This window comes from Tyto alba, unplaced genomic scaffold (assembly GCF_018691265.1).
Source record: "Tyto alba isolate M040663 unplaced genomic scaffold, T.alba_DEE_v4.0 Super-Scaffold_38, whole genome shotgun sequence".
NCBI classification, from domain to species: Eukaryota; Metazoa; Chordata; class Aves; order Strigiformes; family Tytonidae; genus Tyto; species Tyto alba.
Window position 1 is genome coordinate 20,675,714 of NW_024881313.1, and position 18,485 is coordinate 20,694,198.

The following is an 18,485-nucleotide window of genomic DNA, read 5'->3' on the forward strand; positions in this document are numbered from 1 at the left end:
AGCTGTTCAAACTGGATATTTCCAAGGCCTGTGTAATAAACAATGATATCTGCATGCTCTTTTCAGGTTCCACTGACTGTTGATGTGGAATATGTATGCTGTGTCTGTATTAACTTATTTCCTAAGTTATTCCCACATCAGGTATTTTTTTTTTAAAAAAAAAAAAGGACCAAAAAACCCCCAAAAGAACATATTGTAACTTTATCATTGTGAAAGCAATGAGGCAGTTCTGTAAATTGTGTGTTTCCTCAGTAGAGATTCATACAGAACAAATGCTTTTGATAAGAAATTGAACAGCAGAGTTTATCCTTGATGTAAAGCACTTATGAAATGAAATCTGTAGTTCTGAGCATCAGAGAACCACTCATAACAATCGAGCTTACTAAGTAGCAGCTACTATATATATACCCTCTGCAAGACTTTCATGTGGTAGATCACATGTAACATATATACTGAAATTAGAGCTTTCACATTTTGAAAGGCCAGTCCAAATTAAGAATTCCTTAAGGCTCTTCAGTTATCAGATCCTATAAAACTGCAAAATTGCATCATAACATTGCTATGTTGTGATTATAATTAGAGTACTCTGTGTTAAAATGCAATTTTATGGCAGCAGCGTTCAAAGTGTCTCTTTCCCCATTTCCTTTGGCCTTAATCTTCCCATTAGGACCCCATCTCAGGATAGATGATCTTTTCTCATACAGTCTCATCTTTTCTGCTAATGACTGTTAGACTGGGAATATTCTTCATGTATCCTTGCCACCCACCCCATCTCAGTCAGTGCTTGTCTAAAGAAAAGGTAAATAAATTAGGAAATTTAATTGCAATACCATACACACGTCTCCTCTTCCCTGGTAACACAGAGTGTGACTATGCATCTCTCGCCCCTCCTCAGTGCTCAAACACGTGCCGGCTGGAAGAGAATTCCCGTCAGCTGCAATGCAGAGCCAGATCAAGTCCTACATGAGCTGTCATTTCTGTTCTCCCCCTTGTGCCGTTTTTAGCTGGTGGGTACTAATAGTGTTCAGAAATCTAAGAGCAATTTTCTAACAAAAATCTGAAACAGTTCAGAAGTCAATTTTAGCTGTATTTTACTGACAGGATAGGCAGAGATACTGTAAGAGAGTAACAAGCGTTACATGAAATTGGGTAAGAGTGCAAAGATTTTTGAGGAAGATCGTTTTGTTGTATGCATGCAGGGCCATCTTGTTGCTGGCTTATTTTAATAGAAATGGTGTTCTTTTCTCTTCTGTAAAGTGCATTGCCAGAACTGCTTTTTTTCATTAGGGAAATACTTTTAATTGCTAGCTTATTTCCTTCCTCTAAATTTCCCAGTAAGTATTTTGTTATTATCATTGCTTTCTCCCTGAAAAGTAGTCTATTTTTAAACACATAATTGCCTGTTTTCTCCTTCCAGTGTTTCCATTTTATTCTACAAATACAGCTTTTAGAAAACACAATTGTGTGATTAATTTCATAGGTTGTTCATCTACAAATGCTCATATTATATTCAGAGTTAAAGATGACTTTCTGAACTTAGTATTTGGTGATAAATTTCCTCAGTACTAATTTTTGAGGTAAATACCATCAGCGCTTTCAGTTAACTTAAAAATAGACCTAGTCTGTGATTTTTAGAAAATTTGGACAATTTGTTAATGCAGTTCGCTAAAAAATGGATACCAGACCTTCCTTTTACAGTGATAAAATTAGGCATCTATAAAGTCTAACTCCATATCTTCAGTGGCTTCAGAGTTTGTTCATTGTAGCGTCATCTAAATAGAAGTCTGTAAACGCAATTTCAATAAATAGAATATTTAAAGAAACAACAGTTATCAAACTAATTACAGTCTAATTGTTTTCTATTGCAGCTGGCAATACCTCATGACACTTAATCACAGATATTTGAAGTTTAGGAACCTTGGATGATTGATTGGGTTTTTGTTGGGTTTTTTTTTTGGTGGTTGTTGTTTTGGGGCTTAGTTATTTTTTTTGCTTGGTTGGGTTTTTCTCTTTGTTTGTTTTGTTTTTTTTTATTTTTTCAATCAGTCATGTCACAGTCTCCCAAGACTGAGAGAAGGCAAACAAAACTGAAGCTACCAAAATGTAACTGCTGTTTGGCTGATCTATAGTGATTTGCTTTGTGAATGTCTGTATCTCTTCTTTCAACTACAGAGAAATTAAGAGTTTTTCTACAGCATACTATTGTGCAGCAGCAGAGCTCATTCCTGAATGCCAGCTGCTTTTTAACTGGTTGAAATTACTAGGTTTTTTTTCATTTACAGCCTTAATATGGCAAAACTTTTTGTTCAGTAATGTCTGGGGTTTGGATTCAATTAGATCCAGTATTTAAAAGCAAAATATTCATGCAGTTGGATCCAACAGAGGGTCTTATTCTTAACGTAAATCTTGTTTAATAATATCCACTATCTCCTAGAGATTTACAGTACCTTTCAATCTCTGTTAAAGAAAAAATGTGACAGGAAGAGAATTAAACCTATAAAGTTCCATGCTTACATATGTGATTGCGTCATCATTGAATCACGATGACTTATTTCATTCAGAGGGAACTTTATTGTTTTATGTCTGTTTTGGTACTATTTTCATGTATATCTTTTGGCCAGAATCCCAGTTAGTAATTTGAAAGCATTTCAGAGGCATTATGTGGTTGTTACTTTTAAATATTACACATAGTTACTTTATGCTATCTTGATTGCAACAGCTCACCTCACGTATTTGAAGCCTTAATCTGTTAAGGGATAGCAGTTATTGAGGAAACAGTATGTGGTATTTGGACTGTATTTGGGAGTGTATGTATACGTATATGTAATGTATGGAATGGATGTTCAGTCACTGAATTTGACAAGTACTGAACGCCAGGAATTTAAAGAGGGCTTAATCTTCAGCTGTGCTGAGCTTTCATGAATAGTACATGCCTTAATCTTTCCTGAGAAAATTCAGTTGTAGAAGTATGGGAATTCTCAACTGGAGAAGTATGGGAATATATTCAAGGTGTCATCAACCAATATACCTAGTGATAACTGTAAAAAATTAATTTTCTTTATAATCTACAATAAAACGGCAACTCAGCATCAAGGATTGCCTCAGGTTAAAAATAACTTACTTCCCCAAAAGTGAAGTTATGAGAGAGGTTCAAATAAATATTCCCATTATACTCACAAAGGTTGCCAACAGTAGTCCTCAGAGCTGGTACAAAATACATCTGGAAAAATCCTTTGCCTAAAAGCTGTAGTTCTCAACATAAGTGCTTCTTATTTCGTATTTATGCAGTATTTGGACAGAACTGTACATGTAGAGAAGTAATGGGAAATAACACTCATATCCTCAAAATACAAGAATATTTTTCTTTTTAATTTGTTTTCCAGGAAGTAGTAATGGGTATGTTCTCTGCTTTCTCTGAATGTTCTTTCACTTGGTAACATGCTTCTACATCATTAAAAGATACTGAAAAGTTTGTTTCTTTTCATACTTGTATTTAGGTATAATTCTACCTATCTGCAGAACTCTACATCTGTGTCATATAACTATTAAAATTATTTTCTTGATTCAGTAGTTTACATGTAAATTCAGCATAATTTCTGAAGCATTTTTCCATCTTCTTATGCATATAGTACCTGTAGGGGATGGAATGCATTACATAGCAGGTGCAATCAACCAAAGCCTATAAACAGATCTGTCAGAATGAAAACTCATAGATATCTATTGACACCAATAAAATGTTTCTCTACAGGTGGGAAATTTATGGAAGACTCCAACAATTAAATCTCCATGGTAATGCACATTAAAAGTTGTGAATGCAGTAACTTGGAATACAAACATGGATCCTAACCTTACTAAGAGCTCCTGAGCTGCTCAGGCCAACTTTAGTAGTAGTATCTGTATGTTCTTTTCTGTAGTCATGTTGTAAATTTACAGATAGGATTAAAAATATTAGGATATGAGAGAGAAATATTTAATGGTACATTCATAAAATACATCTGCAGGAAGGTTATGAAGCTTTATCAAAGAGCAAGAGGAATTCTGTTTTCCTTCTATCATCTAAGTATGAGTGAATTTATTTCCTTACAGAAGTATCTAAGGTTATTTAATTTGAATTAAAACAGTAAATTAGACTTTTTTTATGCAAAATGTGGTGGTTGTTTATACATGAGTAATTCCTCACACACTGACAAAATTTAAGTGTTTGATTTACAAGATGTATGACGAGTCTCTTTTAAGCAGGGATCAAGACGCCATTTAAAACATTCTTACAGAGCAACCAATCAGGCTCGATGTTAGAGCCTTCTAGCTGTGGAAGTAAGGACTTAGCTACTAGTAATTAACTGGAGTAGCTTTATTAGTTATGAAAAACTAATGCGAAATTCAGAAATTAGGAAATGCGAAAACTCTGCACAGTTTTAACTACAGTTTAAATATTGCATGTTTATCTGAAACAAGCCATTTTGTTAATTATTTCTTCTTTGTCTCTTGGAGCTCTTTCCTTGAGACTTTGTGATGCCTTAAAAGTAACTTCTAATTTCTATGGAAATTCTGTCAGAATGATAAATTAGACTGGGAAAATATACCTTTGTTGTCAAAAGCTTTTAATTTATTGTACCTCCTTTGTATACATGACAGTAATAACTGTTTCTGTTGACCATTAAAGAAGAAAACAGTTTGGTAAGGTAGCTGGCTTTTGTCATCTTCATGACAATATAGTTTTAATTATGTTTACTTCTGTGACTAACATAGAGTGCTGACGTTGTTAGAAGTTGCTTCAAAAATGTCACTGAAATTTACTGGGCGAGTACATCCTGACATATAAAGTACAGCAGAAGATATAGAAAACATCAAGGAAAACGTAACCCAATTGTATCTGCAACAGCTTAAGTAAAATGCATCAGTAATGGTGCTAACGTAGGATGAAATCCAGCTGAAACAGGATTTATGGTGAATATATTTAACCTAGAACATGAACAGTTTCATCTAAAGTATAAGCCCTTGCCAAGTATGTCTTCAGCTCAGTACCCCGTCAGTGGGAATGGGTTGCGTATGTTCTGGGGAGTGCGTCGTGGGGATGAGGTGTCAGGTCAGCATGGAGTGATGCGAGGGTAGGCCCGCGCTGCTTGCTGGGTATAGGAGGTGCTACAGGAGAGGAACTTCTTCATCACCGGCGGTAATTCTAAATTCTGCACCTGCCTCTCCCATTTTCTATGACACTTTGTTTTATAAGTTTATTCTAATTTTAACACTATCATTGAGGCTTTGTTTATTTTGCTTCGGTGCAGAGAAGGAAGGGAGGAAGGAGCTGAGAAATACCAACGTACTTATTTTACAGTATTACTTGTATCTATCTTACAGAAAGCTGGCAATGCTGTTGATTTAAATATTTTATGGTTATAACAGCTTGGGGCAAGGAAAAGAACACTGGAAATGTCTGAAGTGTTTCATCTCTTACCTCAGACCATGCACTTTTGTTTCCTTTCTCTATCTTAGATATCTTTTAGGAAGGTACAGACCATCATAGCTACTGACCTTGACAGAAATTTTGGAATTTCCTATACTTAGGTTTTTAAACATTTACTAAATTTTGCCTAATAAGATTTCAAAATTTTACTATTTTTATTGTGCTAAATGTATATGATTTCAAGTCTAAATTGATTGAAGTGAGGTTGAGTGGCACACAGAGTATTTTGAGTGTTGTAGTCTCAGCTTTATTGTTGAAATTAGCAGACATTACCAAGACTTTTACTGTCTGAACCATGCACTTTATTTTGGAATTGGATATCTGCAAACTATAGGATTTGATGGACCACTAGCATAATCTCACACATAGGGTTCATGTATTTTACATCTGAATTTTCTGTGATGTAAGCATGACATCAACTACTGTCATTTTAAAGGCCGCAAGAACTAGGAAGCTCTCTTGCACAAATAAATATGTATTTGTCTTTCTCCAAGTGGCAAATGTTCAGTAAAACAATCCCTTGGAGATTTAAAAATAAATAGCATTGTAAGCCTATAACTATTAGGAATTTTTTAGGTGTTCTTGTAAAGGATATTCTAGTAAATTATGTTTAAAAATGTTAAAAAATACATTTTTTTTAAGGTCTTAGTGATGAGCAGTACTCACAGCTTTGTTAGAGCATGGCTGTTGGTACAGGAACTTACTGGCCATCTTGCCTTGGAAGCCATCAAACATTTTGCCATAGATTTCACTGATGTGGTTACAGAAACTGTATGACTGGGATTTGGGGATAGTGAACATTATAATCATAATATAAGATGATTGCATGAGGTAACTGTTTGCTTTGCCAACTGCTTGTGGTTAGGAGCAAAGCTGTCTTCTCCAACACATTTTCAATTTGTACTTTCTTCATTGTTGACTTGCAGTGTAGTCTTTTCTTCTGCTTCCAGGAGCAACAGGACTCAGTAGTTCAAGGGTGGGTTTTATATAAGACTAAGGTGTACGTTCTATTCTAATCTGTATTTGCTGTGGATTTTTTTCCCCCTTTCAGGAGGATACAGATCATAATTATTATACTTCAAGGACATATGGCCCATATGATTCTACCAGCAGGGATCTGTGGGTCAATATAGACCAAATGGAGAAAGATAAAGTAAAGATTCATGGGATCCTCTCCAATACCCACCGGCAAGCAGCAGTAAGTTATTATACCTTTTTCTTTGACTGACATGGATGTTTTTGACTAGTGACCAACACAGTCGTATTACTAAGTATTGTTACTCCTGTTCGCCGAGCTTGATCTCTGAATTTTAGTTAATCTGTGAAAGTTTGCACAGTATTACTATCAAATGATTTCAAGTTGCCTTTTTACACCTGCAATAGCAGTTCTTCAGAGAAGCCTTTAGAGATAGATTTAAAATTCACCTCTATTCTTAAGGATCACATAAACTAGTTGAGTTGCTGAAGTCAGAGGGAATTTTACCATTGACTTCAGTAGCAACAGAACAGGGTTCAAGATTAAGTTGCTGAAGTTTAAGTCTCCCATGGAGCATATCTGTGTCTGCACTTGCATTTTGTATGAGGTGTTGCACTTATTTTTTCTTTTGGGACAACTGATAAAACTCATGAGAATGTCATATGGTAGCAGAATTGATAGATGTGATCACAATTTCAGGATATCAACAAATAAATATCACAGAGTGTAAGTAACAATCTTGTTTAACTTATTGTAATCATGCTGCCTGTTAAAAATGCATTTACACACTTAGAAGTGAAATCGAATGCTGCATGAGATACGGATTGTATTCTAAGATCTCACTTCTGGCTGAAACTGCATACATAGAAAAGCCAATAGCACAAATTAAATAGGGAATATTAAAACTTAGAATTGTGGTTCATGAGGTTCTTCTTTCATCCATTCACCAATTTAGCTTCAGCAAAAGGTCCTTGGGTTTTTCCAGCTTAAAACCACAATCTAGTTAATGCCTTATTTGAAAGCTGTACACTTTTTAAAAATGCAGGTGTGTTAAACAGCTTTAAAGCTGAGAGAAAAGCCCAATTTAATTCATCTTTTCTCTCAGTTTATCTGTTATCTCTCTAGCACCAGCCAGGTGACTTGCATGAAGTAGCAAGAAGAAATACTGTGATATTTACCTCAGAAAACAAAAAGCAGAGTGGGGTGAGAAATCCACTACATGTAACTAACAGAGTCCAATACATAAAATATATTCCTCATATCCAAAAAGACTGTAAGGAGGTAGGGATAATGCAAATGCAGAGGATTCAGGCAGTTATGTATCTTTGGGGTATCAACTATTTTCTTAAGACAATTTGTTTCTAATGAGAAAAAAAAACCCTCAAGGGTACCTAAAAGTGAGAACCTGTATTGTCTGCCTTGCCTTCTTCATCTGGGATCCTGGTGATCTGTGTTGAGGAAGAGTATGGCAACATGCAAGATAAAGGTAATAAAAGGAATTAAAAATACCTGTATAAGGTAAATTACTTTTATTAGGGAAAGATGGTTTATGAGTCTTGGGACCTAAACATTAGTGAAATTCCTTTGAGAAAATTTAACCTGCTGTTTAATGATTAGTGAAGATGACACCCTTCCACACCTTTGTCCTAAGCCCTTCTGTTTCCAGTTGGATCCTTGAGAATGTACACCTAAAAATGTCATTTCCAAGGGGGGGTATTTTGTTGAAGTTGTTGAACCAGAGGTTTAAAACAAACCAGTGCTTTTGGTCTGGGTGTGAGATCAGTGTGGAGGACCATTCAGCATGGCAGAGGGAGCATGGCAGCATGAGGGCAGCAGTTGTTTCTCCTCAAAACAAGTGGTTTAAGACTTTTCTGCTGAATGTCAAGTGCCCATTCTGCCTTTCTGCCAGCTCTAGTAGAGAAGGCTGTGGTCCCAGTTCAGCACATTGATATCTTTCTTGTTCCATACTTACCCAAATATCTTAAACCATAAACTTGAGGGGCTGTAGCCATATCTACATAATGTTTTAAAGACCACTCTTTCAGAGGTTTGTTTTATGTTCCCCCTGAAGAAGTACCAGTAAGGCTGCATATTTTATTGTAACCTGTAAGGCTTTATATTTTACTTGTGTGACTATAATTGATTTCTTGTATGTGTCCGAGCAAACAACACCCATGTATGCTACACAACAAATTTATTTTAAAAAGATATGTTCTCCCTATAACTGTATAACAACTGTAGAGTCCTGTATAATGATCAGATCATACATAACTAAGCAGTAATCTCTTCCCTTCTCTTCCATAGAGATAAGCTTTGCCATTACTCTTTTTAAAAGGGTATTTTATACATCTTTCTGTGACTTGATGATTTATGTGCTGATACTTTCTAAAGATCATTCTCCAATTTGACAGTAGAACAAGGAATTAAATTACTATATGCTAAGTATTAATGATTTTTTTCTAATAATGTCAGGAATTATTTGAATGCTAAAAATTTTACACTGAATTTGTGTGTTTTCCTTCATTTGGAAGTATGTAATCTTAAGAGTTCCCAGAAGATGCCAGTTGGTTTTGCTTCTACAAGAAAAGTAATACAGAGAGGATCCATGAGATGGTTTGGCTCTATAAACAGCATAGTCATTGTTTGGGGAAGGTAACACACAAATTTTAATGGAACAATTGAAACGTATAACACTACAGGATTTCTATCACTAGTGGTGATTTTTTTTTTTCGTTTTCCTCTCAATAAATTGTCACCATCTTCTTAATCATACAATAACATTTCAGATGTGGCTAGGATGCTCAGTGCATTTGGGTTAGATATCTAATAGTTGATTACTCAAACACTGAACTAGATACAGGATCACCTCATACTTGGAAACTCAATTCCTTTTCCTGCCAGTCCATTCTATCATTTATGCATGGATAAAACATTTTTATTCCAGAGGATTGAAAATTCTGATATTATTTCTGAAAAAAGAAGTATGGTTTCTACCAGCAGAAATAAAAACATTTATTCCTAGTGGCTGTTACAATATTGCACTTTAAAATATTCCATAAATCTTGTTGGTTCTTTATTACAGTATTATTCTAAACAGTTGTCTCTATTAAACATTTTAACATTGTCAGAATTTAAGGCATCACTTTTTGATTGAAGTCAATTGGAGATCTATATCGGGCTTGCGTGGGCATAGCACAAAGTCTTTATTGCAAACATCTTTATACTAATGTTTATATTATAGCAATTTAGAAGACTTTTAAGGGAGCACAGTGCTTTTGAGGCAGTTTAATTGTTATTGTGTTATTCAAAGTTAACACTAGTAGGTAAAATGGTCAATAGTGTATAAAAGAAAGATGGAAGGTTTGGTCAGAAAACTGATATTTTTAACATTATTCTTGGAAATTATATTTGGTACAGCAAAGACATAATATATATGGAGCACATACATAAACATAGCATACACCTCAGCAGTGAAAACTTTAGAACATGGTAAAAACTATTTAAGTTAATTCATGATCTGCCTTTTGCATATGACATTTTGATTAGAAATGTTCAGTTGTATATCCAAATTTATTTATATACAGAAAAGGTCATTAGAACCTACTCAGTCCAATTAACACCATGCAAATGGATTTTGCATTCTAATTAAAAACAAACAAAAAAGGTGCTAATAAATCCTGTCAAAATTCTGTCTTCCACTTAAGTGGAAAACAAATCTAATTTAAAGTTACTGTAAATCTTCAGCTCTTAATTTCATGCTAAATAATTCTTTAAACATTTGTGGTGGTTGTAAATATAATTCTTTGTGAGAGAATAAATACTCAGATATCATCTGAAAATAATAAACCCAGGATAGAAATAATGGTAGGGAAAATAAAATGCTCTTTTTTTGCTTTTTTTTTTTTTTTTTAATAGATATACTATTGCCCTTTCCTAAGTGGAGACATCAAAGGTTAAGGTTGAGGGATAGTTACCAACAACCCATCTTCACACCAATTTTCACTGTAGTAAATCTTCCTAAATAACAAATAATAATGGGCTGTATAGCCAGTTTCCATTTGTGCTTTAGGCCATTATGGAAGTGATGTGGTTTTTATGCAATATTACATTTAAACAGTGAAAAGACCTATTGTGATTTCAGCACTCCTTTCTGTTATGACTACTAATTTATTCAGAGGTCAGACAGGTAGCATACCAGGTGATAATTATGGGCGGCTACAATAATCAGTGAGCTTTGGGAAAGGAGTGGAGTAGATGGGAAAGGAGAGAGCCATAGGCAGAGAGGGAAAATCAATTTGAATCTGAATGGTGCTTTGTGGTAAGCTTAGGTGAGAAGAGTCTGTTCTCCAAATTATAATTCTCTGCTGTGAATTCAGCTGATAGAGGATAGGCACCTGTATACTGACAGGGGATACAAATATTTTTTTTCTTTTTTATTTTGTGATAAATACCTTGAGTTTGTTAATACTTCTGTTGAATATTTCTTTATAAATCATTTCAGCTTCTAGTTAACAGCACAGAGAGCTTTGGGAACTGGTGTTGTGGGTTTGATGGAGGAATTACCTTCCAGTGACCAGCCTTCATCAGATAAGCACCCAGGTAGCAGCAGGATGTCAGAGAGAGTACTTGAATCTGAAGGAGCATATGGCAGAGGAGCAAACCATCCACAGCCAAGGGAGTGGGTGTCCTGTAAAGCTTAGGTATTGCTAAATCTATAAATATTGATAACTCTTCTTAAGAAGGAGGTTAAAGCAACATTTTTTTAAGGAAAAACTCCACAAATATTTATTAATTTTATTCTTATGAGAGAATTATAATGGCTGATGTATTTTATTTTCTGACATCTTCAGTTATGAAGATCCACTGCTTTCAAGTGTTTAAGTGCTACACAGAATTGTTTCCAGTTAGCTATTTGCAATTCCAAATTTAAAATGGAAGATTCCAGTGAAAAAAAAAAAAAAAACAAAAACAAAACAATTAAACAGATGTTTGAAATGGAGGACTATTCATTTTGTTTTGTCTTACATTCTGCACAATATCAATTTTATTTTCTGGTGTTGTTCCTTTTAGAGAGTGAATCTGTCCTTCGATTTTCCATTTTATGGCCATTTTCTACGTGAAATTACTGTGGCAACTGGGGGTAAGTGGCTTTCTAACCATTTACTTTGAATAATATGAGAATTTCCTGTAGCTATTTAAAATACCTTTTTCCCCCCCTGTATATGTCAAGGTAAACTGCAGCATTGATTTAGGAAATTTTGCTTTCCACAAAAAGAAAATTACAAAATATCAGTATGATGAAAAACCTCCAGCTACTCAAGTTGAACTGTTATAAAACCCTCTCAGTGTAAGACTTTATAGCATTAATCATTTTCTATTTAGGTATTTTCCTCAGAAATCTTGTATGTGTGTGTGTCTGGAGTGGTTGCACTTGTGGAGATAGTGCTGGAGGCAAAATAAGGAGGTAAACTTAGGTTTTGCCTGCATGAGAGCAGGGGATTTAATATCCAAAGATAAAAAGTGCTTCTAGAAGTACATTAGTTCTTACCTGTAAGACAAACCTGTAGTCCTGTAGTAGTGTGCTGCCTTGGTGTGGTACAGTGTCTGCAACAGTACCATGGTGTTCCTTCCCTCCTTCTGTAGGGTAAGATAGGAGGTATGGCACAACTCAAGCTCCTGGTCTTGCAGCTCTGGGCACCACTGATTGCTCATGGTTAGGGTTCTCCCTCCCACCACTGCTTGCTGCTGCTTGCACCGATCTCCTGCACTAGGAACAGCCATCAACACCTTCTGCTCCCCTCAGGTTCCACCTCTTTGAAAGACAAAGAGGAAACCAGAGGAAAATGAAACGATGTGGAAGACAACAAATGAGGAGAAGGAGGAGGAGGAGAAGTGGTCAAAAAATGAGAACAGGGAGGCAGAGGGCAACGTCACGGAGAGCATACCCACAGCATCCTCTGGTCCTTGAACGTGTCAGGCAAGTTCATGGACTCTGGCTGGTGGTGCTCTGCCTAGAGGTGTGACAGGACAAGCAGACGGAAATTGAGGCCACCATCACCAGGAGCGATCCTACCCTGTCCCTGATCAAAGTTTCTCCTTCCTATGCTATGGGTGGCCATCTAAAGAATTGCAGCCACTGTCTCAACAAGAGCAGGAGCTGAAAGAGACATTTCTGTCATGCTCTGTGTCAGGATGTCCATTTTGCTACCAAAGCAGGAGAACACAAGACTAACAGAGGTGAATAAAGATTGATATTAAATGGTTGTTTTGCAGTCATAAGGATAAAAAGGGATGCATAATAATGGGGTGACTTCAGTACCAGGGTTTTCTCTTCTTGATCAGCAATGGCATTTTGATTCTGATTTGGATCTGATGAGCCATGAACTACTGATTGGTATTTTCAGACTTGCCTGATTTCCATTCTGCTTTGCTTTTAGTTTCATTTTGGTGCTTGATTATCAATGCCTAGTTCTGTATTCTCTTATTAGAGGAGTTGAATTTGATGGGATACCAAAATCAAATGCATGATCTGTGTAGCGTGAAAGAATGGGGTGGGATGGATCCTGAATAGTGAAAACAGCAGCAGTAGGGACAGTGTTCATTCCATAAATGTCCCCTTATTCTTATTGCTGAAATTGATTCCTTAAAACTTCCCAAAGTTAACTCTTTCTCCAAGTAATTATTCTTGTGTGGTCACTCTGTTGGGCCTTCACTTTCAATGAAAGTCCTGAATTTTTACCACTCCTTTCACTCATATGTTGCTGTCATCAGTCTCCCCCATCTGCTCCCAAAGACTTGGGAGTAAAGTTAAGCTCCCAAGGAGAGCTGTGTAGTAGTAATTTGTCAGTGAACCATTTGTTCTTTTGGTGTAGAGAATTTGGGCGTTTGGGTTTTTGCTTTTTTTACAGAAAGCATGTAAACATATAAGAATACATGCAGCAGTAGTCTTATGAGCAGTAAGCAGTAAGAATATCACACTGAACGATAATTCTACTTTCCTTTTTGCTCCTTTTCTACTAAACAAAATATTTATGTGAATAGATCTATGGATTACTGTCGAGCTAAAGAGGACTTTAACATCAGTCCTTTTAGAGTAGGCCACTGGCATTAGCACAGAGACACTTATGTCTTTCATGTGACGCTTCCATAATTTTTGAACCTCAAAATTAAGAAAGAAAAAGTAAGATCTAGTCAATAATTGCTTTAAAAATATTATCTTGAAATATGCCAGTAACTTTACATCATTCTGTCAATCCAGGATAGCATGTAACTTCTTCTACAACTGTAAGATTCCTATACCCATTTAGCAGGAAAATGAAGATCTATTTCTGGTCTAACTCTGATAAATGTTTTGCTTTGGCTATATTTGCAAATTTTGCTGCCATAAGTCATTTGTAGTGCAGTGTGGCTTATAGCCTAGAAACAAAGCATAAAGACAGGTTCCAAGTATTTTTTATACCGTATAGTCTACTATTTCTTAGTAACCAAGATTTTACAGTGGCATTACTATTATTAGAGATCTGGAACACCACCAGAAATTATTCTGAGATCAAAAGAATTACAGAGTTAATGTGTGCAGGGGTCCCATGTGACAGATATCCACTTCCTGGAGAGCAAGATATGATTAATTATGCTAACGACAACACTACAAACTGGTTTTACCTCCAAATCATAAATTAAATAACCTTGCTAAAAGAAAGGTTGAGGACAATGGCATATTAAATCCTTCTCACAATAAAAACATCTACCCAAATTGTTTCTGGCATTCTTCATGAAGGGTGTATTGTGGCATTGGAAGGTTTCCAAGTTACTTAAGATTACTTTGAAATTGCTGCAGTGTAAAACCCAATCTTTTTTCTCTTTAACTAATATTTATTTCCTCTTCTAAATGTTTTCGATGAGCTGATTGTGTTTAACTAAGAAAAGGAAGAACATGGAGTGAAAATAACCAGCTTGAGGGCTTTATTCACTGTTTTACTTAGTTTGTATTTGACAAGGCTAATTCATAACTAGGAGGTAAAACAGCTTATAAGTATTATTAACATAATTAGCAATCTGTGGTTCTTTGGGATATGAGCATACATGTCCCCACATTCCTATGGAGACTATTTTTAAAGCAACCTCTGGAGAGCTTTCAAAGTTTTAATAACAGTAGATAACACAAGAAGAATCTGAGTTTTGGGTTTTGTGAAACTTTGTAAAGTTTGTGCTCTACAGGCCACAAGTGCGGTTATTTCTGTAATAAATCACTTGTGAGTTAGTGAGTCTTGTTGAAAACGTCAGGGAGCCAAGCTCATGAAGTCGTGTTTGTTGCCAGTCATTGAAACCCCTAACAGAGCTCAATGGCTGTGGAGGTGGGAAAACCCTCTCTGTGATACAGCTCTCCAGGCAGTACCATGGTCCTTCTCACTGGAGGCCTTGAAGCTCTGTGGCCTCAAATCCTACTCAACATGCAGCAGTGCTTCATATTTGCTTGTATTAATTTTCTGTGCTCGTGGTAGTTAGTCCCTCTTGGTTTTTCCTGTGTGGCTTCTTTTTTTGTTTATCAGTCTATGTTTTCTACTGCAGATTTGTATCAGATACTGTAAATTATTTAGGAATTTTTTTCATTGTATAGTGTTTCTCATTGATGTTACATTTCTCTGTGGTATTGCAATGCCTGTAGCAGCATTACAGAGGAGGGTGATAGCTAACCCAGATTATTATGGATTTTCATTAAACCTTATATTTGTTGCTCAGGATTAATAGAGGTTTTAATTTTCACTTTTGGAATTTCTCCTGATGGTTTGAATTATCAGAGCTTGTGGGCGGTCTTAAAGCAGTTTCAGTATCTGTTCTTTCCATGGAATAACTGAATATTATTGTATGTAGCCTGTAAATCAAGAACATGTAATAGAACCAAACTGCTTAGGAACATAAAACATATTTGATTTTCACATTTAACTGTAGATATTTGGAAGCAAAAAGGGAAACAGCAACTAAAAATAATAGTTCTATATTATCACATACTGGGAAAACAATATTTTGATCATGGAACTTTTCTCTAGAGTTATGCTATCAGGAAATAGTTAAGCAGTTAGTTATAAGAGAATACCTTAGGTCTGTTGGATTTTATTGGACAGCACAGACAACTTGGCATGGGTAGACATCTGGTATTTTATTAGGGAATCCTTCAAGATATCTTCAAGTCTTTCTATTTTGTTCTGGGGGGGTTTTTTACACATATTTTGTTTGAAAACTTTTTGAAGGTAACTTTTTTCCCTATTTCAATAGCACTCATATTTTTAGAGGTAGTATAATATACAAATATTGTGAGGTGAATTGAGAGACAGATCTTGAACTGACATAAGTTTACACTATTTTGATGTAGTAGTTTGTGCTTTTGTTTTTTTTTTAACTAGGATGAGTTCAGCAATGTTCTTGCTAGTACATCTGTGATTATAAGTTTATCATCCTCGTGCTGATTCTAATCGGCCTATGCAGTCTTCCTGTATTCACTCCTTGCAGTCAAGTCTGAGGTATTTTTTTATCAAGAGTTGATAGAAAAAAATCATGTATTATTTTATCAGTAAGTCAAACACTAATTCAGATTTTTCCTAATTTGTCCCTAAAATCTTCAGGTAAATTTAGTTATTACAATCCATATTGTACTTTTCTTTCCTATGTTATGTGCCTATAATGACCGGTGCTGTAGTTAACATTGAGTACACTGTCAGAGTTTTCAGAGATAATGATACCATCTAAATGTAGCTAAGAGCTTCCACTATATGAAAACATAATTGCTTGATTGATTTTAAGGTTGGTATCTTGAGCAACTCAATATGTCTCAATAATCTATTACTAACATTTGTTGGGAATCCTGCAAGTAGGGGACAGGTAAAGACAAGTAATACAAAAACCCAAGCCTGTTAGTGCCCTAATGGTAAATCTGATTGTCAGGTTATTATATGGAGCTGACAACATAGAAAATTTTGAGGATTTGTGCAAAATATGGCTCCACAAGACACCCCAGGTGAAAAATACTGAAGACAGGAGCAGAAAACTTCTTGCTTGACTCATGCTGGGCTCACATCCAGATTGCAGGCTTCTGCGTGGAAGTCTGTGAGTTAGGTTTTTACAGAGATTAATGCTATCCTGCCTCTTGCTCCAGCCCATTTTATAGACACAGTGGTGATAACAGAATGAGAAACTCCATCCCTGTAAGCACTTGTAACTTGCGGTGGCATAGAGGCCCGTAAAGATTCCAACAGGCTTTGTGCAGGAAGCTGCAGTAGGAAGCCATGTTGTGGAAACCAGGAGTGTGTCGTGCCAACATAAGCCCCAATATAAGGAACAAGCCAGAGTTGAACCCTTTGTCCTTCCAGCCACCATCCCTTTATCTGCCGCAGCCCCAGTCTGTCTGACCCCACTCAGGTCATGAACTCCACAACAGTCACACTGCCTCACACTGACTATCTGTTCAATGGGGCTAAGAGGAGGTTTCTTCTATCCTCTGTCCTCTTACGGTTTTGTCTGTAGCAGGAAGCATGCAATAGTAGAAATTGCAATGAATAAATAATGAGGGTGTTTAGAATATGACCAAAGTATTTGTACATGTGAAAAGAAAACAAAAGTCTTCCTCAAATAGACATGTAAAACTTGGGGTTATTTTGGGGCTAATTCCTATTAGAGGCATCTGTATATGGCGACAATAACATCCCTTATTTGACAGTTTATTTACTTCCCCTTAGCTTTTTCTTTTTTCGTGTCAGAGCAACATCTGAAAGCTCCAAAACAGATGAGATGATCTTGCCAGTTAATATGACCTTTGATTTAGCTAGTCATTCATGAATTTTCATTAAAAAGAAAACCATGTGTGCGTCACCTAAAAATGTTAGTTTTCTGATAAGTAACCATCAGCTAGGGTTCTGTTGTGGTTTTTGTTTAGGTTTTTCAAAGCCCATTTCTGTTAGATTTTATCTATACCTAGCAAACGTTTCTAGACTGATCCAGACTATAGCTGGATGTGATTTCAACTGACAGGGAGCACAGGACTGTAGCAAGGAGCTGGTATTACCCCAGATAAAGCTAGAGGGAAGAAAAACTGTGGGAGAAACAGATGGAGGGAGTAATCCAGCTGGGGGTCACTAATATTAGGATAAGTAACAGCCATTTAATAGATCAGCATTTTCAGTGGTAACTTCCAGTGGGGAAGCTGTTGTACTGGTGTTGAGGAGCATGAATGAGTGGCACAAGAGAAAAACCAGTGTGAATGAAAAGATAAACCTTCAGTCTTACACCTCTTTGGTGCTCTTTGTACTCTGTCATGGAGGTTATGATGTTAGAAATGAGTGCATTTCTGCAGGTATGTGAAATTGGAAACAAGAATACTGTAGAAGCGAAAACAAAAATACGAAGCAAATAATTGTGGCAAGCTTCCATGTGGAAAAATATGAAAATCAGCGTACTGAATAGTATGTTAGTTACACAAGGAAAACCACAGAGTTGGAGGGAGATAGATTATAAATTGAACAAGGTAAGAGCAACCACCTGGTGACCTCTAGCAGACAAAGATCACTATCTACTCCAGCAACCTCTGTACACGTCAGTAACTGCCTGGAAACATTCAATTTGAAAAACACATCTTTATAAGTATAACTTATATGCTATCAAGAAGCAAGAAGTAAAAAGTAACAAAGAAGAGATTAGTATTTGGTGAAGGAAAGCAAAAGAGGACTGAGTGGCATGATTATTGCTTTGTGAAAGCTTAGATAATTCATGATGGGTTGATCGCCAGCAGTGCTGGAAGGAAGACTGTGCAATGGAAGTGCAGAGAGTCAGAAATAACTCTGCTATGAGTTACAGGCATGGGCATAGCCTACAGGCAATTTTACAAGTAAAACAAATAGATTATATACAAAGGGTACAATTAATCTAGCTGTGCCAACATCTATATCCATGTTTAGCAGCTTAAACTCATATACAGTCAGCGGAGATATAATCAATATAGTCAGCAGAGTCTGTGAACACAGAAAGCAGACGTTTAAAGTAGGTTGGATGAATTGC

The 18,485-nt window shown here is 36.1% G+C and overlaps 1 protein-coding gene across 1 annotated transcript in view; it reads left to right on the plus strand.

Annotated features, from left to right (window-relative positions):
• Nucleotides 1–18,485, plus strand: part of PLXDC2 (plexin domain containing 2) — a 272,142-nt gene that overhangs the window by 138,912 nt on the left and 114,745 nt on the right. Inside the window, exons 3-4 of the mRNA XM_032991606.2 lie at nucleotides 6,516–6,662; nucleotides 11,511–11,580. Of these exons, the coding sequence (XP_032847497.1) occupies nucleotides 6,516–6,662; nucleotides 11,511–11,580 (217 nt within the window). The remainder of the gene's footprint in view (nucleotides 1–6,515; nucleotides 6,663–11,510; nucleotides 11,581–18,485) is intronic.